Source organism: Zingiber officinale, chromosome 4A (genome assembly GCF_018446385.1).
Source record: "Zingiber officinale cultivar Zhangliang chromosome 4A, Zo_v1.1, whole genome shotgun sequence".
NCBI lineage: Eukaryota > Viridiplantae > Streptophyta > Magnoliopsida > Zingiberales > Zingiberaceae > Zingiber > Zingiber officinale.
The window spans coordinates 129793664-129818332 of record NC_055992.1 but is presented as its reverse complement, the minus strand read 5'-3'; the positions used below and the strand labels follow the sequence as shown (position 1 = coordinate 129818332).

General features: G+C 40.3%; 2 protein-coding genes across 2 annotated transcripts; both read right to left on the bottom strand.

Annotated features, from left to right (window-relative positions):
- Positions 1 to 130: 130 nt before the first annotated feature.
- On the bottom strand, positions 131 to 5059 carry LOC121971178 (probable pectin methyltransferase QUA3). Its single transcript, XM_042522323.1, has 7 exons — positions 4460 to 5059; positions 3268 to 3471; positions 2958 to 3168; positions 2599 to 2860; positions 2127 to 2498; positions 1144 to 1236; positions 131 to 636 (listed from the first exon to the last, which is right to left on the bottom strand). The coding sequence occupies exons 1-7, from the start codon at positions 4919 to 4921 to the stop codon at positions 429 to 431; spliced, it is 1812 nt and encodes a 603-aa protein (XP_042378257.1). The 5' UTR covers positions 4922 to 5059; the 3' UTR covers positions 131 to 428.
- A 701-nt stretch (positions 5060 to 5760) lies between these two features.
- On the bottom strand, positions 5761 to 7610 carry LOC121971177 (protein IQ-DOMAIN 22-like). The gene is made up of 3 exons (XM_042522322.1): positions 7201 to 7610; positions 6584 to 6871; positions 5761 to 6515 (listed from the first exon to the last, which is right to left on the bottom strand). Exons 1-3 carry the CDS (start codon positions 7567 to 7569, stop codon positions 5919 to 5921), a joined length of 1254 nt encoding a protein of 417 aa, XP_042378256.1. The 5' UTR covers positions 7570 to 7610; the 3' UTR covers positions 5761 to 5918.
- Between the last annotated feature and the right edge of the window lie 17059 nt (positions 7611 to 24669).

Sequence of the window (24669 nt, the reverse complement as noted above, 5' to 3'; positions counted from 1 at the left end):
AGTGATTAAGTGCATGTTTTAAAAAATACCTTGTTAATTCACTTTGATTTGCAAGTGACAAAAATCAAATCCATCAACAACATTTCTATGCTACAATTAATCCGCATGGATTAATTAATAAGAACCCAAATTAAAATCTGCAATTTAGTTTTATAAAATTAAATTAACGGATTATTTGCCTCATCTTGAATTACACTTGACTGGAACAAGTTTGACATCTTACATATATTACAAAGTCTTAGAAATTTGATCAGAAGAAAGAACTACTCCGATTTATCATAACAGTTTGTATTAGACTCCCCAAAATAATATGTAATTCAACTAATTGCATTTCCTAATTGAATTTATGTAAATAACTACTCTTAAGATTATTTCCCCCTCCCTCCCTGGCGCAAAAATTGAACTCAAAGCGAAGCACTGGTACTAATTCAGGTTGTCCAGAATGTTTTGGTTGCCACAAGAATTCTTTCATCACCGTGAGATTCGGGCTCGCTTTTGTGGACCTCAGCGGTCCATCGGATTGCATGAGCTATTTGAACAACCTTATTGATCACTTCATCTGAATCCCGCACTACAATGGTTCCCTCTGGGCGAAGAATGCGATCCATCTCCACCAACAGATCCACAAGACTGCACCTGGGACAAGTGAAACAAGTATGGATTTATTAGCCAGGGAAAGAAAACCGCCTAACATATGCTCCTATGGCCCTAATATTTCTCTGGAAAATGTTTCTGTCGAATTCTAATATGCTTTTATAATCCTACACAACATAAATCTTGAAAGATGAGCACATCAATTGAACACAGTTGGAAAAACAAAGTTAAAAACTTGTGTTAGCATTTTTTTTTTTTTTAAAACTATGTGGAGGGTCATCAAAGTGTTTTTGGAACTGACGACACAAATGGATTCCTAGGAGCCCTTGTATCACGAATCCTATTTCTGTATTTGAGCAAACAATCCTGTTTTTTCTCCAGTCTTACCTTCTTTTCACTTCTATCGAACCACATTTTAAGACATTTTTCTTGATTATATAAGTGTATATATATTATGCTTGATATTATATCTGACATGTGGTGATAAAAAAAATACAATTATGTGCAAGAATAATCAACAAATACTGAGATAATAAAAACTGGTATTACCTATTCTCGCCCGACGAATCCCTTATCAGAGAACTAATTCGTGCAACATGAATCAGATCGTAGGTTCTTGGGTAAGTGGAGAAAGCTTCACACCTAACAGTACAAGCGAAACCCCATTAGTAGCTTCAACTTGGAGTATAAAGGTCAAAACTCACAAATACTGAGTATGTTGCAACTGATATTCCAACCAAACGAACAAGTTAATTAAGAAACATATCAAAAGGCAAGAAATTTCAAACTTATTAGAAGAAAACATATGCTAAATATTTGGGTAAATATCAGTTTGGCACTTTTGCTGGTGCCTTGAATGATTGAAAATGGGAAGTTAGGAAAAATTGCTTGGTGACAGAGCTAGAAAAGTGAAAAGCACTTTATTGTTGAAGACCAAGGAAGGGTGTAAAAAATAGAATAATTATTTAAGTGACCAAAGAAATCCTAAATCCCTTTTCTTTATCAGAATAATTTCTTTGTTGAATTTTACAGGAAAGAAGAAAACATGTAAAGAGGCAGCCATAATGCTTAGCTAGAATCTCAATTTACCAACTCAGGTTTCAAATGTTTTAGCCTTGTCTCTTAACCAGCCAACTCCTATATGCTCTAAGGCCTTCAAACATATTTAGCTGGTTCACTGAATGATTTTACGTTAATGGTGAAGAATCCTTACATTGAAGATAAGCTCAAGTATCCAGGTATTATCTACATTGCTAGTTGTTATCCTTTCCTAGTAGAAAGTAAATTTACATATAGTTGCAAGGTCATCACGTTGTTCTCTAGTAGAAATCAAATTTAATGTCATAGGCCACAGAGTGAAAATAAACTTATTCCATATTTCTCTTCTTAATGCAAATCCAGGATCAAGTAGAGCAAACATTTGTAGATCAATCTAGAAACAAAATTTTGAGACTTAACTTGGGGATCTATTATGAGTGGTAATACTCATCAAGACAACTAATGCACATTTAACAATGTAATAAAAAACTTACCAATCATGATATACTCCAATAAGACCTCTGTCATAGATGATACCAAGAGTTAATGGCTTCCTTACAGGAACAACATTCATGACCCAGACTGGCTCAGAACTTAGTGTCGCTGCAAAGCCTCCAAAGAAAGCATTCATGTCCATAACATTACGTATATGCGGAGTCCCTAGTTTAATGCCAAGCGATTTTTTATAGTAAGCAACCCGTCTTGCCCAACGATGTGTATCAGCCTCAAACACATCAAGCCCATTTTTAATAAGCGAGACCCTTGCAGGAGATTTTGTCAGCCTCTCTGGCCATTTAGGGATAGCCCCAATAGATATTTCTGCTGAAAGGGGCACTTTGCTGACACACTTCTTCAACTTAAAATACCTAGAAACAATATAGTCATCAATAACGAGCATGACATTGGCAACAAAAAATCACCTCAAGATAAATTTACTATTTTAGAAGAAGTTTCTTAAAAGGTTACCATGCTTCGTTTGGGTCATCATTATCACTGCATTGATTAAGCCTAAAATTGACTAGGTCAGGGAGACATGAAACTCCAGAAGGCTTCTTCCAAATTGCAGTATTACCATCAACGGCAATAAGTTCATAGCATAAGGCATGAGTCATGGACTGGAGATCAGCCCACTCCTTTTCCTGTTTAGTCCATTGAACAGGGGGACCAGATATTACTAAATATCCTTCTGGCCTAATTAAACGATCCACTTCAATAAGATATGTTCCATCTGCATGCCAATGTTCCCATTAGATGAATATAGAGGAAGGGGCCTCCCAGACATGAATCCAAACATTTGAAAGACAAATAAGATCAAGGGAACTCACTGTGAGCAGTAAAGGGAATCAAACACCGAGAACAATGGACTAGATCAAAAGAATATGCAGAAAAAGGTAGTCGCCGTGTGCCCAACATGGCTACAAATGCAGGTATCCCTCTTTCTAATGCAAATTGTATTTGAGATTTATGTGAGTCCCTTGGAGCAAATGATATCGTAATAATATTCTCCTTGAGTAAGAAACCTCCAAAGCTGGCCACCTGAATAAGATCATGATAATAAAATTTCCCAAATTACAAAAAGAAATGAATAATGCGAGCGTTGAAGGAAGCTTAATATATTAGTGATAAATCTCTTACCCCACATCCCATGTCCAGAGCTGTCCGTATGAGGCCTTTCTTTATAGGGATGAACTGCCCAAGTTTCGAAATGTAATGTTCAGCACCATCAGGAAACATAGTCCCACCACCTGGAAATGCAAAATATGATCCTTCTTCTTTCATCCAACCTTGATGGCCTTTCCTCTCGGCAATTTTGTCATATGGCATGTTATCATGCCATATCTGCATAGTGAATAGTAAATTACATGATATACAGATAAATGTTGCAGTGTTGCAAAGACAAACAAGTATTGAGATAAACTGAAGACATAATACACATGAGTAAAATAACAAAACAAGAGGGAAAACAGAAACAATAGCAACTGGAATCCAACAAATTGCAACAAACAGCACACACGTACTTGCTAGGCATAAATAATCCAAGAACATGCTGTTTTGCGAAAGGAGTTTTCTTGCACTAATAAATGCGTGCATGTTGTATCTTTCATCTTAACTGAATACTAGGTCAAGAAAGCAAAAGAGAGTACACAATGATTAGCAAAAGCTAGAGTTGCTCAATCATGCAAGACGATGAAGAGCAAAGATGAAAAATTTAGCATACAAATAGAAAGTTGTGTAAATTAATTTATACGGAAAAAACAAAACATGGAAGAAGAAGAGGATTATAGAGTAAACGTAATGAAAATAGTGCTAAAAAATGAATGTGAATAGAATTAGACACCTTACATGATAAATTTGAACAACATTGCTAGCATTTTTACGGGTCATCATTTGAATCAATAAACATCAGTTCTTTCCTAGTTTCAATTTTACAAACATAAAGAATTAGATCGCCCAAATTCACCAAAACTTGTCAGTAAGTACAAAGCAAACAAGTGAACAAGTTGTTGATAACAAGTATAGAATGAAGCATATGAGCATCAAACCCTATTTACCACTACATTATTAAGAAATCTCGAAGCTTTTGGAAAAAGGAAAATCACAGAATGTATTTACATTTTGTATGCAAAGGATAGATCGACCGGTTCATGTATAGATGCAAATGATTATAGGTCCCATTATTTCTTGCAATCTACTAGCCTATTACCACTGCCCCTAATAACAAGCGCCAAGAAGAGTTCAACAGCACGAATTTTCTACAGAAGTCTGAGTTCCCAGATCCAGAGTCACTGTAGTTTCAGGGGGGGAAAAACAGGGAGAAAGAGTTTACTTTGTGGAGGCTTTCAGGCCAAGGGACAGGAGTCCGGTACCCTTTCGGTGGCGGGACAAGGCAGAGTGGTGTATCCTCCGGCAGAGGGCAGTGGCGCTCTCGGTAGAAGTTCATCTCCCGACTCAGCTGACTGTTCAGACGAGGGTTCTCGCAGGGCATGTTGTCCACCTCGTCCTCCGAGCAGGCTTCGATGACAACGACTCGACCGCCAGCAGAGGAAGAAGAAGAAGAAGAAGGTGGGTCGAGGATGGCGAGGACGCGCTGGCGCTCGCGGGGATCGGAGTTGGAGGAGCGGGCGAGGGCGCGGCGTCCGGAGGCGGCGAGCGAGTCCCCGAGGGAGGTGAACAGGAGGAGGAAAAAGACTAGGACAGCGGCGAAGAAGGCAGCGGCAGCGAGGTCGAGAAGCGTCCACTGGCGCGACACCGGTGAGCGCCTGCCCGACGGGAGGCTGAGATGGCCCATGTCAGACTCGCCGGCCAAGATCCGATCTTTCTCTTTCGCTCTCCTGGAGCGGGTGGTTACAGTGGGATCTCACTCACACTCTCTGTGTGTGAGTGGAAGGAGGGAATTGGCAAGTGGGTCTGGTAAGATGGCAAATTGGGAGGAAGGAAAAAACAGGAGAAAGGAAAGGAAAGGTAAAGGCGGTGCTAATGTAACTATTTTTTTTAAAAAAAAAAAAAATCTCCATTTGTTTCATGTTGAAAAATACTTTTTTGGGATTTTATTTAACCATCAAAATACCTTGTATTTATTAACAAATTAGTATTTTAATTAACAATTTTTAAAAGAGTAAAATAGTGTTAATTATAAATACGTCATATATTTCTAGGCCCAAGAAATGCCCCTGATTCCAATGGAACAAAAAATTGTTGGGCCCATACCGCTCCCAATAAAGCCCACTAGATGACGCTATGAGGCCCATGCCATCGATGTGCCTTTCTAACAATTCGAACTAACTCAAGAGTTTTTCGATCAATTAAATAAATAAATAAATAAGAATTAGAGTGGGTACGATATGATCATTTAATATATTTATTATAGGCACCAATTATAAACTAGCCTCCAAAATCCAAATGGAATGCATCAGCAGGCCAAAATATAGTAAAATGCATCACCAAATTTCAATCATTACTTTACCACCCTATTAATTCTGTCTACATACTCAGTCCCCCACCACATTTATGCGATGATTGACGATCCCTTTTTCCAATCATTTGGAGAGCACATTTGATCGTGTGTTTTTTTTTAAAAAAATATTTATCGAGTATATTAAAATCTTTTTGATCAAAAAAATATTTATCGAGTATATTAATATCTTTTTGATCATCGTTAAAGGAGCATTTAGCATTCCACGCTTGCAGGAATCCATGATTGGAAGTGAATTGTGAGAAACCAAATAGAAATGGCGGATCATAATCTATCAGATACTGATCGTGATCTAAGAGTTTCAGTTTCAGCTTCATCGATTTTTTAGCTGCATCTCTAATCTATCCAATCTTCCTGATCCTGGATTTGCCCTGTTGGTAAATTTAGCATGCCGCGAAGGAGGCGGCGGAGGAGGAGGACCACTTCGCTGCTGAGCTAACAATGGCGGAAGCTGCCCTCCTACATGAGACGACGACCTCTTCCCCACCGCCCTCTGCCTCGGCGCGCTGTGCGACCGCAGTTTCGCCATTGACGACTCCGTCTTCGCCATGTAGCTCGGGCAGCAGTCCACGCAGCCGCTACACAAGCTCTGAGCGTCGCCGTCGTCGTCGACCTTCTTCCTGCTGCTCCCGTGGAGAGACGACGCTCCGTAGTACAAGAACGAGCTCACGCCCGAGGAGTCCTTCGACGGCGAGGCGAGCACGGTGGGGAAGCTCCGGGTATTGCAGGAGGAGGAGTAATGGTAGCAGTGGTGGTTGCTCATCTCGCGGCTGCGGGCGAAGCTTCCTAGGTCAACTTCCAGTATCTTGGCGTTGTCGTCAGCCGGAGAGAAATTTGTGGCCTTTCTTGCGGCGTCGTCGTCGTCGTCCCACCAAAATGCTCTGCCCACTTCCATTCTCGATGAATTCCTCTACAGAGATTGGAGCGAATTCACCTAAAAATTTGAGCTTTGAGGAATCATAGACGAGATTTACTTACCCTGAGAGAGAAATATCTATTGGAGCAGGCGATTGGTCGAATAGCTCGTTCATAATCTTCATCAGTTCCGGGATTTGGAGAACAGAGGGAAGCGCGAGGAAGGAAAGCTTTCGCCGGCAGTTGGCTCCTCGCCGAGCTTAGAACTCGGCACGCCCGGGCACGCGCCTGGACGCGCACGAGCGCCTGCATGCACCGGAGAGTCTCCGCGGTCTGCTTCCTGACGAAGTTGCCGCGAACCAAAGCCTGGAGCTTCACGAGTCCCCTCAACGCCTTGAGAGCTCGCCTCGCCTGCAATTCACAAAAAAATGCAACGAATCAATGAACTGAAAGGGAGAGAAACTGGAACGTAGTGCCTGGAAGAAAGCCATTAAAGGCGAGGTGGAAACTGGGAAAGCGGCTTTCTGTGGTCTGAGAAAAGATGGAAACTTTGAAGCGACAGGTTCTGCTGCAAGGACTGCACTCCCAGTGAGTCCTCTGTTGTTTCGAAATCCAAGATCCAATTAAGGGAAACGAGAAAAGATGCAATTTTTGTTACCCTAATTAATTTCTCCGGCGGAAGGAAATAGTGGAAGGTGCAAAATTGAAACTTGTTATGGGAATTAGGGCAGAAGGCTAACCAAGTAGCCCCGAAATGTGGACTGGATCTTCACTGCCGCCGCCGCCCATTCCTCCTCCAGGTTCGGCTCAGTCCTCCCGCCGCTCGCCGTCAGCCTGACCACCACCGCGGCCGCCTGCGCGGCGGCGACCGCGGCCTCCGCCACCGCAGCAGTCGCCGCCGCCACGGCGATTGCACGCTTGCTGCGTTCCTTCTCATACTCTGCGTACAAGGGAAGCCGGAGCTCCTGATCGCGGTGCGGCTGTTGCTGGTGGTGGTGTTTCTCCCGGAACGATTTACCGGAGCCCCACAGTCTCTTCGCCTCCGGGGGTTCACCCGCCCTTTTTCCGCCCAGCAGAAGCCCCCGGAACCACCTTGCCGCCCGGCCCATCACCCCTCCTTCGACGATTTCGCAATCCACCGGCGCGGTGGCAGTTTATATAGCACGTCCGATTTGGTCGTGACTTGAGTCGTTGCGATGTTATTGTAAATAGGACACGAAGTGGGGGGCCGGCGCGAATATGTGGAAGTACATAAATACCCCTGAGGAGTCCGTGTAATTTCATTCGGCGCGCCAACCGTACTACTACCACGGAGTGAGGTTGACGCTGCTGCGGAATGGCAGTGGCAGGCGGTTGCGGACCATTCGATCTGCTATCGTGGCCTACGATAGACTCCCACCGCTGACGGAGAGAACGGCGCCGTCACAATCGGTGCGTGTTTTGTCGTCGCGTAGGAGATGGCAGATGGAGTGCCGCCTGCGCAGCTGCGTTGTTGGATTCACCTCGTGGTCGGCCGGACACGGATGGATCCAAATGATCAAATAATCGTGAAAATACAGTCAGATCCTGGACCGTAACCATTATCTGTTCCTGAATCAGAAGTTGTTAATAAATAAAATTTTATGGATTCTATCTGTCCATAAAATCTCACCTAGGAATGAATTGATCTATCCTCTACCTCGTATTTTATGTTGCAGAAGATTTGACCTTGTGAAAACGCAACGGTTATAATTATATAATAATATACTTATTATAGTTATAAAATTAAAATTATTATATTGTTATAGTAATTATGAATTTATAGTTATTATAATGAGATAATAACTTTTAATTCAGATTGAATCATAGAACACATAATATATCAATCAAAACTCGTTCAAATATTTATAATGATTACGGATTAAAATCCATAATAACTTGATTTCAATTCTGATCCTGTCCAAGAATGTCGATGGGTGAATCATTGATGGGTTGGCGTCTGTGCTAACTTTATTGTTAGTCGTCAGGCTACCAGAATGCCGCAAGGAGATCTATTGATACCTATGTAAGAGAGAAGACGAAGGACAAGATGTTAGAGAGATAGTCAGGGAGTTCCTTAGGCGTTGTCACTCTACCTGTTCAACGTGTTGAATATGTGTGAATGGAGAAGCAGTGTCCTACATTGGGAGTTTCATGGTATGTTGGTTGGTTTATATTGATTCACATGTATTGAGGATGTGAACAAATGCATGGGGAGAGGTTCTCTCTCTCATGCGTGGGTGCGCAGGAGGGGTGCAAATCCAAGGCCCGGATTGTACTGAACCATGTTGACTCGTGTGCGGACACGACTTGTGCACGTCGAATACCGGACCGGTCGGGACAAAATTTGCCCAAGTGGAACAACCAATATTTTGTTATGTAAACCTTTTGCTACTGTATAACGGATGCATTAAATTCGAAATTAATGCAGAATCAAAACGGTTGAATAATAATGAGTGAAACGGTGGTCGTTTCACTGCTCGGCAAGTAATGGTCATTAATCAACCATTAACATTGTCGTTGATCTGAGCTCTTATATAAGGAGGCTGCAATCACAAGCAGATGACACACAACAACACAAGCAGAAGATCTCCACCTATATTCCCTCCTCTTTTGTCGTGCAATTCCTGCTCAGAGAGTGCCCGTGATAGCAATCGGGTGTCATTTAGTTCGCCATGACCATCAATGCTTGATGGGAATCACGGTCAACCGTTGTATCATGGGAAATAGACAACTATAGTGAGTCTCAAAGCACAACCGAAGGTGGGCGAATATGTTTTAAGGAAACTGCGACTCTAGTAGGGCTCGGTCCTTTTTCCCTGCTCGGGAGGTTGTTCGCCCGCTGGGGCTCCTCTGCTCCTTCAGTTGCTCGACCTGTCTGCTTCTCCCGATCGGCCACTTGCCCGGTCAGCCTCTCCGCTTGCCTACTCGGTAACTTTGCACGGCTGACTCAGCTTGACCAACTGACACTTCTCGCTCGGGTTGCATTTTTGCTTCGCCCGACTGGCATCAGATTGCTCAACCTATCTGCTTCGCCGGATCGGTCACTTCACTCAGCCATCCACTCGCTCGCAAGCTCGCTTGGATAAATTGCTCGGCCAACCTGCAGCTTGACTGACCTTAATCTCGCTCAGGCTTCTCGGAGAGACACCCTCTTGGGCAGACTCTCCGTTTGGCAAAGTTATCACCCAGTCGGCTGCACTACCCAATCTACCACTCAATCTCTACGCCCGCTCGGCAACACAGATCTCAGCTGATCTGCTCACTCGGCGACTCAGTCCTATCTGCCGCTCTTTAGCACATTGCAGAAACGAACCCCTACTGGCAACCTGAGATTATCTGCTCAGGTCATCTCAACTGTAAGTTGAATTTAATTTAGTGTAGTTTAAATTCAGCTAATACCCTAAAAATCTCTTGTAGTAGATTATTTCTTCCAACACGGCGCCAATGCCTTTTGCTGAGGTTGAAGATCTGGTGGGGGCCAGCCCGTCACCTATATTCGCTTTGGCCCCCATTGCACCCGCTGGTGGTCCTTCGCTCCTACTTGTTCAGCCGCCGCCGATGCCCTTTGCCGAGATCGGAGAACTAGTGAGGCCAGCCCGTCACATCTATTGGATTCTATCCCTATTGAGGCAACAACCTCGACTTCCTCCTGTTGGCCTAGAGATCCCGTGACCAGTTCAACACACCCTCCCTTAAACCCAATTCCCCTTATTCGCCCTGATGATACACCTATTAAGTGTTCTCTTCCCACCATGAGTGAAGGTGTCGCCCTTCAATTAGAGTTGACTTTTGCTAGCCCTGTGGCTAAGCAGTGGTCGAATGGTGAAGGTATGGTAGTGGGCTTCTCCTTCAGAAATATGGTCGACGATCTCCTATTGACCGAGGCTGACCACATGTCACAGTTGATTAATTTTAGTCAACGACTCCCTGAATTGTGGCAAGGTCGTCGAGAGATATAGGGTTGTGTGACAGATTTGGAGGCTCAACGAGTAGCATCCAGAACAGAAGCTTCATTATCGCAAGGGAGGCTCGTCTGAATGAAGGAACTAAAGGAGGACCCAGCCTAAGCATTATCTAAAATTCGTTGACTAAGAGAAGTCATAGCTAGTGGAAAGATAGATAACATTCAAGCTAAGTATGAGATGAGTCAATTGCGAGTGCAAGATAACTCTCTCAAAGCTCAAGTCAAGGAGTTGGAGTCAAGGAGGAAAAGAAATTGAAAGGAGATAAAGAAGTTAAAAGCCACGATGGTAGAAGAAGAGGCCAAATTGAAGGCGGCAACAACGGAGGTTAAAACCACCAAAAATGAATATGCTAAAAGAGGTTGAACCTTTAGGAGGTAGAGTTAAAGACCACTCAGAAGGAGGCTAAGTGCAGTAAAGTTCTATCTGAGGATCGACTATGTGAGTTGGAATCCGCTCTCCATGAGGTGGGGGCTACTCTTATAGGAGTCAAGAATGAGCTTTGGCAGCATTGGAGTCTACGCATTAGGAAACAAAATCTATCCAAGTGTTAGATGAGGCGCAACTTAGTGAGCTTAAGACTATCCGCTCCAAAGCCAAGACCAACCACATGAGATTGAAGCACTAAAAATTTCCAAGGTCGAACTACAAGCAGCGCTCGTGGCCCAAGGGAATCAGTTGAAAGACTTGATGGTCGAGCTACAAGAGTACCATACTGGAGAAGACGAGTGATGGTCCATTAAAAAGAAGGAATTCCTCAAATCCGAAAAATTTTATGATATGGTCAGCATTCGTTTGGCCCGAATGGTATGGTATGGCGTAGACAATGCCCTAAAACAATTGCTAGAGTTTGACTATCTGTCCGCCGACAAGCCTCTTCCAAACATTAAACTATCAAAAATCTCAGATAGCATCCTAGAAGAATATGTCAGATTTCACCTGAACCTTTCCTTTTCCTCTCCTAGATTGATCCACTTTTATAATTAAACATCAATGAAACTTGGTTTTCCAATTCTTCTTTTCAACTAGCATTATAGAATTTTTAAGGATTAGCTATAATTTTGACCTTGACCCCGACCCCATCGACTTGGATCTCAAGTCCGACTATGTAAGAGTCGGGGGGTTGGGCCTTGAAAAGTACACGGGTAATACGATATATGTTAGACTCTTTTGCAAGGAAGGAGGTTGATATCGTAACCATACGAATCTCGACCCTACGTCCGAGTTGGGGAGTTTGGACCTTGAAAAGGACGCGAACGATACTATATATGTTCCTCGCGCAGAGGAAGTTGATATCACAACCACACGGATCACAACCCGACTATGTCCGAGTCTGGAGTTTGGGTCTAGAAAAGGGCGCGGGTGATACGATATATGTTCCTCACGTAGAGAAAGTCGATATCGCAGCCACACAAATCTCGACCTTGTAGATCTGGTGAGGCCGGCTAGAGGGGAGGGGGTGAATAGCCTTGCAAGTAAGTTAGAATTTTCTCTTGTTTTTCAAATTTAGCAAGGATAGATAATTAATTAAAGTAAGTAATTAACATAAAATTAAACAACTTAAAAATACATAAGAAGGACAAAGTTTAGTCGGTTATAACTAAAATCATCAATTTGAGTTAGGCTCGTCGAGTTGGCTTGCCCTGCCAAACAATTTAAGTAGATTGAATTGAAATTTTATCAACCCAAGCCCGTCGTGGGCTTACCCGCCATGGGTTGACCCACCTAGGTCTGCGACCCGCGCGAGTCGGTCCGCGACGGGCTTGGGTTAGCCCGCGGGTTAAGAAACACATGTAAGTTAAGTTTTATGTCAATTTATTATTTTTCTTTATTATAATTTTAAAATAAAAATAGTATTTTTCATCGAACATGTGTACTCGTTTATTTTCATTTACCTTTAAAATATCTATTTTTGGATATATTTGATTGATGGAATTTTTTCAAAGTAAAATATTGAATATATGATTTTTTTTATAATTTTTTATGGGTCCGTGGGTTGGCCCAGCTAACTCGCAAACCTGCCTTGAATAGGGTTGGGCTGGGACTTTCCAACTCGCCAAGATGACGAGTCAGCTCGCCCCGCCTCGCCAAATGGCTAGTCCGCCACGGGCCGACCTGCCCCGCCATGGGTTGGCCTGTCTGATGGCTCTAGTTACAACCCAGCTGATTGTTAATCCAAGACAATAAAAGCACTAAAAGAATCTCCTTCATTGTAGGTGGAGAAGCATCTTACACTTTTTGAAAAGTTCAGAAAAGAACTAGGAATTGATTACAGAAGTTATTAATATAATTCTAACTCCATGGGACATTTTATAACCTCCTAGGATGATGTTATCGTCAGATGACATGGCTCGGAGGCGCCTTCAAAGGAATCCAAGACACCTCCAGTGTCGATAAAGTTTTATCCTCAATGCAACGATCACCAACGTCTTTGCAACGTTGGAAGGCGCCTTCATGCGAATTGAAGGCGCTTTCAAGGTTACTCAAGGTGCCTTCGTGCCTTTTTATTCAAGGCGCGTTAGGCACATTTGAGGCACCTCGAGTCTCAAATGTGGTAACTTCCCTGCTAAAGCTTGAGGCATCTTCAACTCCATTGGAGGCACCTCTAGCACTGTTCGCCCGAACAGTCTCTTTCCCCCTCTCGCTTTGGTGATGTTTCAATTGTCTGGAATTGGGCTCACCCGAACCTAACTCTGGTCTTCTCCTCGAGCAAGCTTCCTCCTTGGCTTCTCGTCCCTCGAACGTCGTGCATATCCTTCTCGTCCACCTGTGTACTCTTTCGCAACACCTCGTCCCTCGGATACACCAAGCTCGTCAACTCGCTCCTCGTGTCATCCTTCTCACTAGTTATGTCTTCCGCTTGACTTCATGTGCTCATAAGTTACTGCACACTCAAACACAAGGTATAAAAACTGTAATACCTAACTTAACCCGATTTACAACATCAAAATTAACTTGAATTACTGACAATCTCTCCTTTTTTTTAATGTGTAACAATTCAAATTAAGTTACGGTAAATAAACAATAAAAAACATAAATTTATAATTTATTACAAGTAACAATTTTATAATAAGTACAATCAAAATTTTTGCAAAACTTATGCAATTACCTCCCCTTTTATTTATTCTCTTTCCCCCTTTGATCATATCAAAAAACTAGGGGTAATTAGTGAAAATAAAAATGTGAAAAAAAATTAAGGTTGAATAAACCAGTAAACAAGTTTAAATATTTTTTAGAGAATTATTTTTCAAATATTCAAATTTGGGGATTTAAATATCATATTTGAAAAAATAATTTAAAAATTATTTTTAAGTTTTGAAAAATACTAAAAAAATTTCTTATGGTAAACCAGAAATAGAAATATCAGAATAAAAATTTTCATAAGAAATAAATATTTGTTTTGACTAGTATAATATTTTTGAAAAAATAATCATTTTTAAATTTAAATGCATTAAAAATAGAATCTGATTTTTAAAAATTATGATAATTTTCTGAATATATAGAATTTAATGTTTATCTAAAAAATTAAAAATTTTAAAAATAATGTCTCAATAATTTTTAGTTATAAAAATATTATTTTTGATAAATAATTTAGAATAAATCAAATAATTATCAAAAAAAATCTTGAAAATTTTTATTTTAACAGGAAGCTTAGTTCTTTAACTAAAAAAATAAAATTTTTAAAAAACTATTTTTGAAATATTTTTAATTTTTAAAATCCGAATTTGGTTAGAAAATTTTAAAAAAATAATATTAAGGTCAATTTTTTTTAAAAAAAAATTCTGTTAAGTGATAGTTATTTTATTTTTCACCGAAAATTTTTTAACAAAAATATCAATAGAAGTCATTTGAAATAATTAATTTAATAAATAAGATTAAAAACTAAAGTATATTAATTTTAATGCATGCATAAAAATTAATTTTAATCAAATTAAATATAATTTTAAATCCAAATTAAGTTTTTACTTACTGAATTAACAAGATATTTTTTTAAGATATATTTTCATATCAATTTTTTAATTTAACCCTTATAAGATTTAAAATATCAATTTAGTACTTAAATATTTCTAAAATTTTAAATATTTGAGCATGCATAATTCTTTTATAATAGTTTTATTTGTTTTGTCAATTTTTTATTTTCCTCCTTTAATATATTAAAATATTCTATTAAGAAAGAATAAGTTTTCCGTGACTCTATATACTTTTACTTAATTTTACATAATGATTTACTTAACATTTTGAAACATTCACATAATTTGTTAGGAGGAATCTGACGTATCTTACTTATTGTGTCGCCGAATTTGTAGTTTGATTCTCCTCCTTTCTTGCTTCATTCTTTAGAAGTGGCTTCATATTCATCGTTGCTCTCTTCTAAAACACTTTTCTCATATTCAGATAGATATTCAGCTATTAGTACAGTTTCAGCAATCTCCTTGGTCTCGGATTCTTCTGAAAATGAATCGGTATGCATGGAAGAGTCAAATTCTAATTATTTTGGTTCTTCATGGAGTTTCAAGAACTTTTCCAAAAGTTCTTTTGCACAAGTGTAGATGTCAATTATGTCGAGTTTCATAGCTAGTAGTACGCTCAAAAGGTGGAACTCGGTTTTACCATTTACCATGAACTAATCGCCTTGTTTTTCAGTCCAGCAATGATCTTCGAGTTCTTCTCCGTTCTTGTCCTTAGATGCTTCAAAATCATATTTAATTGTTAATAAAATATTAAAATCTATTTTGAAGAATATCTCCATTTGTCTTTTCCAAAACACAGGCTTCCCCTCGAACTCTTGTGGGTATATGGTAGATCCAGTCATCGTCTCGTTGCTTTAGTTGGCGGTTAGTCCTTCTAAGATGGTTGGACTCTGATACCAATTGTAGGTCTAGTGAGGCCGGCTAGAGGGGATGAATAAGCCTGTAAGTAAGTTAGAATTTTCTCTTGCTTTTCAAACTTAGCAAGGATAGACAATTAATTAAAGAAACTAATTAACATAAAATTAAAAAACTTAGAAATAAGTAAGAAGGTCAAAGTTGGTTACAACTTAGTTGATTATTAACCTAAGGTAATGAAAGCACTAAAAAAATCTCCTTCATTGTAAGTGGAGAAGTCTCTTATACTCTTTGAAAAACTCAGAAAATAACTAGAAATTGATTATAGAAGTTATTAATATAATTCCTAACTCTGAGACTTTTTATAGTCTCCTAGGATGATGTTACCGTTAGTTGTTGTGGCTCGGAGGCACCTCTAAAGGGATTCAGGGCATCTCCAGTGTGGCTAAAGTTTTATGTCACCAACATCTCTAGAACGTTGTAAGGCACCTCTAAGCTAGATCAAGGCACCTTCACGCCTTTTCCTCCATGGTGCCTCAGGCACATTGGAGGCACCTCTAGCATTGTTCATTCAAATAGTTTATTTCCCGCGCTCACTTAGGTGATGCTCCAACTATCCGGAATTGAGCTCACCCAAACTCAACTTCAGTCTTCTCCTCGAGCAGGCTTTCTCCCTGGCTTCTCATTCCTCGAACGTCATTCACATACTTCTCATCCACGGATGTACTCTTTTGCAGTACATCATCCCTTGGATGCATCAAGTCTGTCGACTCACTCCCCGTGCCATTCTTGTCGCTAACTGTTTCTTTTGCTCGACTTCTTATATTTCGAAGTTCCTACATACTCACACACAAGATGTCAAAACTATAGGTCCTAACTTAACCTAGTTAATCACATCAAAACTAACCCAGGATACTTACAAACCCGACTATGTCCGAATCAGAGAATTTGGGCCATGAAAAAAATATGAACAATACAATTTATTTTCCTGGGGCGGAGGAAGATGATTTCGCAGCCACATGGATCTCAACCCAACTATGTCCGAATTGGGCCTTTAGGCCCTAAAAAGGACATGAATGATACAATATATATTCCTCATGTGGAGAAAGTTGATATCGTAGTCACACAGTTCTCGACCCGACTATATTTGAGTTGGGGAGTTTGGGCCCTGAAAAGGACATAGGTGAAACGATATATGTTCCCTGCATGGAGAAAGTTAATAGCACAGCATTATAGATCTCAACTTGACTATGTTAGAGTCAAAAAGTTTGGACCCTGAAAAGGACACTAGCCTCACGCGGAGGAAGTTGATATTGCAGCCACACAGATCTCAACCTGATTATTTTCGAGTTAGGGAGTTTAGTCTCTAAAAAGGACATGGACGATATAATATATGTTCCCCTCACAAAGAAAGTTGATATCACAACCACACATATCTCGACCTTACTATGCCCGAGTCGAATGATTTTGGCCCTGAAAAGGATATGAACGATATAATATATCTTCCTCGTATGGAGGAAGTTGATATCACAACCATAAGGATCTCGACCCGACTATGTCTGAGTCAGGGAGTTTGGGTCCTAAAAAGGATATGGGCAACACGATATATATATGTTCCCTGCACAGAAGAAATTGATATCACAACCACATGAATCTTGGCTCGACTATGTCCGAGTTAGAAAGTTTGTGCCTTGAAAAAGACACGGGTGATACAATATATGTTTCCCATCGAAGGAAGTTGATATTGTAGCCACATGGATCTTGACCCAACTATGTCCGAATTAGAGAATTTGGGCCCGGAAAAGGACACGGGCGATACTATATATGTTCCCCCGAGGAGGAAGTTGACATCACAGCTACATGAATCTTGGCTCGACTATGTCCGAGTCGGAGAGTTTGGGACAGCCATGCTTGAAATCTTTTGGGAAAAAGTTTGTGTGCATGGAAAAGAGGAAACAATATAGAACTTTGCAAAAAGAAGACTAAAAAAAGGAGATATCCTATAAGATACTAGTGAAGCTCTTCAAGCATGGTAGGGTTTCAAGTGGTTAGCATTCTTGGGGTGATCGAGTTATTTTTCTCTTGGAATGGTCCCTCCCATTGTAGATCCAGCTTGTCGAAGATCCGTATTTTTTTATCCATATGAGGTTTTCCAGGTAGATTCTTCACCCACTTCTACCGGGACAATTGCTTCTCTGTCGTAGACTAGGTGAAAAGGGGTCATTCTCGTACTTTCTTAAGGAGTAGTCCAATAAGTCCAAAGAATGCTTGGCAATTCGTTGACCCAGCTGCCTCCAACGTGGTTCAATTTAATTTTGAGTCCCCACACTATCTTTCGATTAATCACTTCCACTTGCCCATTGCTTTGTGGGTAAGCTATCGAGGTGAGGACTTGCTAAATGTCCATCCCTTCACACCACTCCTTCAGTTGATGACCCTAAATTGTCGCTTGTTATCAAAGACGAGCTTGTGAGGTATCCCAAATTATCAAACTATATACTGCCATATAAACTTTTGTACAACGCCTTCCATAATTCGGGTCAAGAGGGTTTCATCAACACACTTAAAAAAGTAATTCATAGCTACCAAAAGAAACTTCTTCTGTTGGGGTCCAATTAGGACAAGATCCACAATGTCCATACCCCACTGATCAAAAGGAAAATATACTATAGAAGTTTTCAAGAGTGTGGTTGGGTTGTGGGAGAGATTTTGATGCTTTTGGCAGTAAAGGCATGAAGCAACAAACCGAGTAGTATCGGCTTGCAGCGTTGGCCAAAAATATCTAGCTAGTAGTGCCTTTAGATTAAGGGTCCGCCCTCCGATATCATTTCTGCAAATGCCTTCATGGGTTTTCCTCATGACATAGTTAGCATCATCGAGACCAAGACATTTGAGGAGAGGACGAGAAAAAGAACAGTGGTACAATATGTCCTCAATTAGAGTGAATTGAGGGGTCTTCCTTTTAAGTAGTTGGGCCTTCTCGTAATCTGAGGGTAAAATTTCTCACTCCAAATAATCAATGAGAGGTGATCTCCAATCGACGGGTGTATACTAATTTAGAATTTGGTCAATTTGAGCCACCAGCAAGATTTGTGTTACCAAATTATCAGGAGTGCAGGTGGTCATTGTGCTTGCTATCTTGGCTTATGCATCCGTTCTTTGATTTTTGGCTTAGGGAATCTTGCATACGTTGACTTGCTGGAACCATAAGTTTTTCGAAGAGCTTTGATTAATGCCACAGCTAGTCATTTCGTATCTCAAAGTTCTCAGCTAGTTGTTGTGCAGCTAGTTGGGAATCCGAGTGGATGACCACTCGGGATGCCCTGACTTATTTGGCGGCTTGGAGTCCTACCAATAGAACTTCATATTCAGACTCATTATTGGAGGCTCAGAAGTTCAGTCATATGGAGAGTTGGAGCACATCATCTCGAGAAGAAATTAATAGGATCTTGACTCCGCTGTCTTGTTGAGCGGATGATCCATCCACATATATTTTCCAGACTCCTTTGCTCTCTTGGTTAGGAACTTTAGGGAGGAAATCAGCCTTAAGGCCTTAGCTTTGATAGTCATTCGTCGTTGATATTGAATGTTATATTCACTTAGTTCAATAGTCCATTTGATCAATTTGTCGGAGATCTCGGGATTCTTTAATACGCAACCCAAACTACTGTTGGTGAGAACCATGAAGTATGGTCTTAGTTGATGGGCTGTGAGAGTCAGCATGAATGCTAATTTATCTAAGTTAATGTATCTGCTTTCTATTTTTTTTAACAAATGACTGAAGAAGCAAACCATATGTTGGATGTTGTCTTCCTGCTATAGCAATACCATGGTGACAACTCCTCCTGAGCCTGACAGATAAACCCATAGCTTTTTTCTGGCTATCGATTCAACCACAAGTGGCAGGCGGGCCAAATATTCCTTCAATTCCGTAAAGGCATTGTCACATTTTTCATCTCACTTGAATTTGGAAGCCTTTTTCACCACTTTGATGAAGGGCAAACTTCGATCTACGGAGTGGGAAATGAACTTGGATAAAACCATGATGTGACCTATTAATCTTTGTACTTCCTTGAGGTTGTGAGGGGGCCGCATGCTTTGGAGGGCTTGGATCTTCTCGAAATTAGGCTTGATTCCTCTTTCAGTCACCAAGTACCCAAGGAACTTTCCACTGCATTTACTCGGATTAAGTTTGAGCCCGAATCACCTCAGAGTGTCTCACATTTCTTCGATGTCCACAATCAAGCTCCCGGTCGGGTGGTTTTGATTAGGATGCCATTTATGTATAGTTCAATGTTCTTCCCGATTTTATGTTCAAACACTCAATCCATTAGCCGTTAATATATAGCTACTGTATTCTTTAGTCTAAACAATATAATTATATAACAAAAAGTACCGACAGAAGTGATGAAGTTAACCTTTTCCTGATCCTCCTTAGAAAAGGGATTTGATGGTACCCATAATATGTGTTTAACATCCATATTAACTCACATCTGGCTGTTGAGTTTGCCAACTAGTTGATTCGAGACAGTTCGAGGCAGGGGTAATAATCTTTTGGATAAGCTTTGTTGATATCCTGAAAGTTGATACAGACCATCCACTTGCCCTTGGTTTGGACACTAACACCACGTTGGCCAACCAAGTCGGGAATTAGACTTCCGGATGTATCTGACTCCTTTAGTTTCTTGATCTCTGCTTGGATCATATGTTTTTGTTTGAGCAAAAAATTCTATTTCTTTTGCTGGACGGAGCGGGCATCCGAGAGTATGTTCAATCAGTGAGTCATCACTGTCAAGGAGACTCCCATGACCTCTCTAGAAGACCAGGCGAAGACATCATGATTGTGTGAGAGGCACGCAATCAATCTTACTTTAGCTCTGGATGAAAGTCACTAGCTACTTGACGTCGGGCGGGATAGCGATTATCCTGCAGACTAACGAGAAGAGGGGAATTGAGGAGAAGACAAAAGAGAAACTTCTAAAAAGGAAAATTTTTATTAAAATTAGAGGGTTAATCCCTCGACATCTAAATATGACTCTTATATGGACCATAACCTAAGACCTAAATAAGGAAAAAAAAAGATTTACAATTAACATATCTTAATTCTAATATTGTAGAGAAAGGAAATAAATCTTTTTCCTAAAAAGAAAAGAAATTACAATTAACATTTCTTAATTCTAATTTTGTAAAGAAAGGAAATAGAGTTTTATCCGAAAAGGAAAGTGATTAATGTTGGTGCAGCGGGACTGGCAAGAGGGGGTGAATTGCCTGAGTAATAAAAGAGTATACCCTCCTCAAGACTTTCAACTCAAAAAAAAAATGCAACAGTAATAAAGTAAACTAAAAGAAAAGGACTCACCAATTTACTTGGTTACAACCCAGGGGGTTGTTAATCCATGGCAGTAGAAAAAGCTCTGAACGATCTCCTTCTCTGAAGGCGAAGACGCCTTTTACACACTAGAAGTTCAGAATTATTGCTAGAAATGAATACAGAGTTGAATACTTGATTGATCATCATTCCTAGGTCCAGGGGTCCTTTTTTATAGCCCCTGGAAAGTCTATCCCGTAAGTCGAAGGCGCCTCCAACTGAGGTCCAAGGCGCCTCAACTCGGGTGAATTGATAGAACTCTATTTGGTCGACAACGATCATTTTGACCAGAGCTGAGGTGCCTCAAACAAGCATGAAAGCTCCTCCAAGGTGGAGCCGCCTCCAATACTTGAAGAAGGCGCCTTGAGCTTCATTTCCAGCTTTCTTTCTCCTTTGTTTTGACTTCTGAAGCTTCACGCGTTTAGGTGATTCCGACCAACCGAAATAGGGCTCACCCGAACCCAATTTTCGGCCTTCTCCTCGAGCAGGCTTCCGTCTCGGCTTCTTGTCCCTCGAACGCTGCACACGTTCTTCTCGTCCACCGGTGTACTCTTCCGCAGCTCTTTCGTCCTTCGGACGCACCGAGCCCGTCGACTCCCTTCCCGTGACATCCTTCTCGCTAGTTGTGTCTTCCGCTCGACTTCATGTGCTCCTAAGCTCCTACACACTTAGACACAAGGATCAAATAACAAACAGGACCTAACCTAACTTGATTGATCACATCAAAATAATCACGAGGTCCAACAATTAATTGAATAATCTTAACTCAAATCAGCACGTGGATCAAAACAAATCTTCTCTAATAAATACCAGGAATACTAAAATTAACCTAAATATCCCAAAAATGAAAATAACTAACAAAAAAAGGTCCTGAAAAGGGTTTAAATGGTAAAATTTGGGTCTGAAATTTGGCGATTACAATTTTACATATAACAAACATAGGATTTCAAATTCTGCACATATGGTGATAGACAGAGTCTAATTCTGAATCTCCTGTCAAAAGTTGTGATCATTTAAAATTTAAAAATTCATATTAGGCTTCAACATGAGTTGTGCCTACATCACTAATCGGGTGGTTTCGTCTGATAAGTGGGGATGAATCTGTACATCCGATTTATCCTCAACCAGGTGGGACACGTGTACTTCTTAAACGGCTTATACCGAGGCCCCCTTTAGCCATGAAATTTTACATGAGTCGGCCTTGATAACATTGACATAACACTTTCTAGCTGCAAACTAATCCCCCTTTGCCTCCCCGATTCGATCTTCCACTAGGAATTTGAGCTTCTAGTGGAAGGTAGACGCCATCGCTTGAAATACGCTTAGTGCTAGTCTCCCCAATATCACATTGTATGTGGAATCCATGTTCAAGATGAGAAAAGGTGACCGCCTTGTTCTTAATGTGGGTTCTCCTTCCAAAGAAAGGGAAAGAGTGATTTGGCCCATGGGTTGTACTTCGTGCCCCTTGAATTTGTACAGGGAGGTGTTTATTGAACATAGTTCTTTCTCGTCTAGTTGTAATTGATCCAAAGCCCCTTTGAAGATGTTGTTAACGGAGCTATCGGTGTCCACAAACACCCTTTTCACCATGTAATTAGCGATCTGAGCCTGGATCATTAGTGTCATCATGAGGAGTCTCGTCCCCTTTTAGATCCTTAGGTCCAAAGCTAATTAAGGGGCCTTTTGTTGAATCGAGTTGGTCGGCTAGAATGGGGTTTGAATAGCTTGCCAATACAAAAGAGACCCTTCTCGACTTTTCAAAAGGACACTTGCATAAAAAGCAATAAATTAAAACAGAAAAGAAGAGGCACAAGATGTTTACTTGGTTACAACCGTGGAGGTTGTTAATCCAAGGAAAGTGTCACACTAGAATCTCCTTCAGGTGGAGAAGCCTCTTATAGCAATGACGTATAAGAAATAGAAGCTCAACTTTAAAAGAAACCGTACAAGTGTTGGAATGCTAATGCTTGGAATTTTTTTGAAGCTTCTGGACCAATGCTATATTTATAGCCTTGGTCGGGACGCCTGGAAGGGTTCCAAGCGCCTGGGAGGGGATAAACTTTTATCTCCTTCGTAACGGATCACGTTTAACGTGATCCTGGTCAAAGCTCAACTCCGGGCACTCGGAATGGCTCCGGGCGCCCGGACGGTCCGGGCGTCAGGAATGATTCCGGGCCCCCGAACCACTAAAGTCAACAAGGTTGATTTTTGGTCTGGTCCCTCTGCTTCGGTGCTGCTCGCCTCAGTCCGGGTCTTCCGCTCCGGCTACGCTCGCTTGGATGATTTCGACCAACTGAAATAAGGCTCACCCGAACCTAATTTCGGCCTTCTCGAGCAACCTTCTGCTCCGGCTTCTCATCCCTCGGAAATGTCGCGTGCCTCCTTCTCGTCCGTCCGCGTACTCTTCCACAGTGTCTTGTACCTAGGACGCACCGAGCCCGTCGGCTCCCTCCCGTGCTGTCCTTCTCGCTAGTTGCGTCTTTTGCTCGACTTCCCGTGCTCCTAAGCTCCTGCATACTTAGACACAAGGTTAAAACACGGCAGGGCCTAACTTAACTTGTTGATCACATCAAAACAACATTAGGATTCCAACAATCTCCCCTTTTTTGATGTGAGCAACCCAAGTTAAGGTAGGGTAAATAGACATAAAAATAAAATATTTAATATTGCAATAGAGTGTAAAAAGATAGAAAATTTTGGTCTACCTCCCCTAGACTTATAAACAAAAAGATAGAAAATTTTGGTCTACCTCCCCTTAGACTTATATTTTCCTTCTTCCCCTTTTATCACATAAAAAATTGGGGTTCAAAGAAAACTCTAAGGGTAATAATGTTGAAATTTTGAAAAATTATTTTGATTTTACTTAAAAATTTGCAATAAATTTTTTTTAACAAAGTTTCTAAGTTTCTTAAAAAAATTCTAAGTTAAACAAAATTCTAAGTTAGATAATTTGCAAAAGAAATATTTTTTGAAAAATAATTTTCTAACTTAAATCTTTGAGAATTTTCTACGTAAAAACTTTAGGTAAAAAAAAATTTAAGCAACAATTTCAGAAGAGATTTTAACTTAGGCAATCATTTTTGAGAAATTTTCTAAGTAAAAATTTTACGCAAGAAAAATTTTCTAAGTATAAAAAGAATATTTTTGAAAAAAATTCAAAAAAATGTTTGAAAAATTTTCAAAAAAATGTTTGAAAAACTTTTTTAAAGTATTATTAAATTTCAATCTTAATGTTTTATCAGAAAGTTAATTAAACATTTTATTTCAATATTTTGGCTTCCGGACAATGGCGAGGTACTAGACCTTCTTAGTTATTGGAGCAACGACTACTTTCTTAGACAAAGCCTTATAAAGAAATTTAATGTCTAATTTTCTCGCTGAAAGCTCTAAATCTAATTAACAGTTCAAGTTAAACAGGACTTTGTAACCCAATATAGGTTCCAGCCTACTGTATTGACTAAAAATTTCTTAAGGACATATCTTTTGAGATATTCCTAATTTGTCCCTAGTTGTATCTAAAATATCAATTTAGAATATTAAATTTTCTAACATTTGTATTAGATGAGCATGCACGATTTTTCAAGTTATTTACTTGTATTTTTAAATTATCATTTTCTAATTTTAATTTGTCTAACTCTTCTAAAGGGCAAGATTTAGCTAGTATTACTTTTAAATTTTTAATTTCTTTTTCTAATTTACAACAATTCTTAGTTAACAGTTTAATAAACTTAAATAGTTTATCGGGAGGAAGAGATCGTATTTGACTTACCTTGTCGATCTCATTGTTCGTGTCTCCCCCTGAACTGATGCTATCTTCCGACGTAACTCCCCCTTCATAGATGCTCTAGATGCTCATTTCAGAAGAGCTTGACTCGCAGTCGTCGTCTTGATGACTTGCCATTAGTGCACGTCCGGAGAAGGCCTCGATTTCCGATTTGGACGACGTATCGTCCCACGTCGCCTTTAAGACCTTGCGTTTTTGGATAGACTTCTTACCTTTATCCTTGTCCTTATTCCTCATCTTGGGGCAGT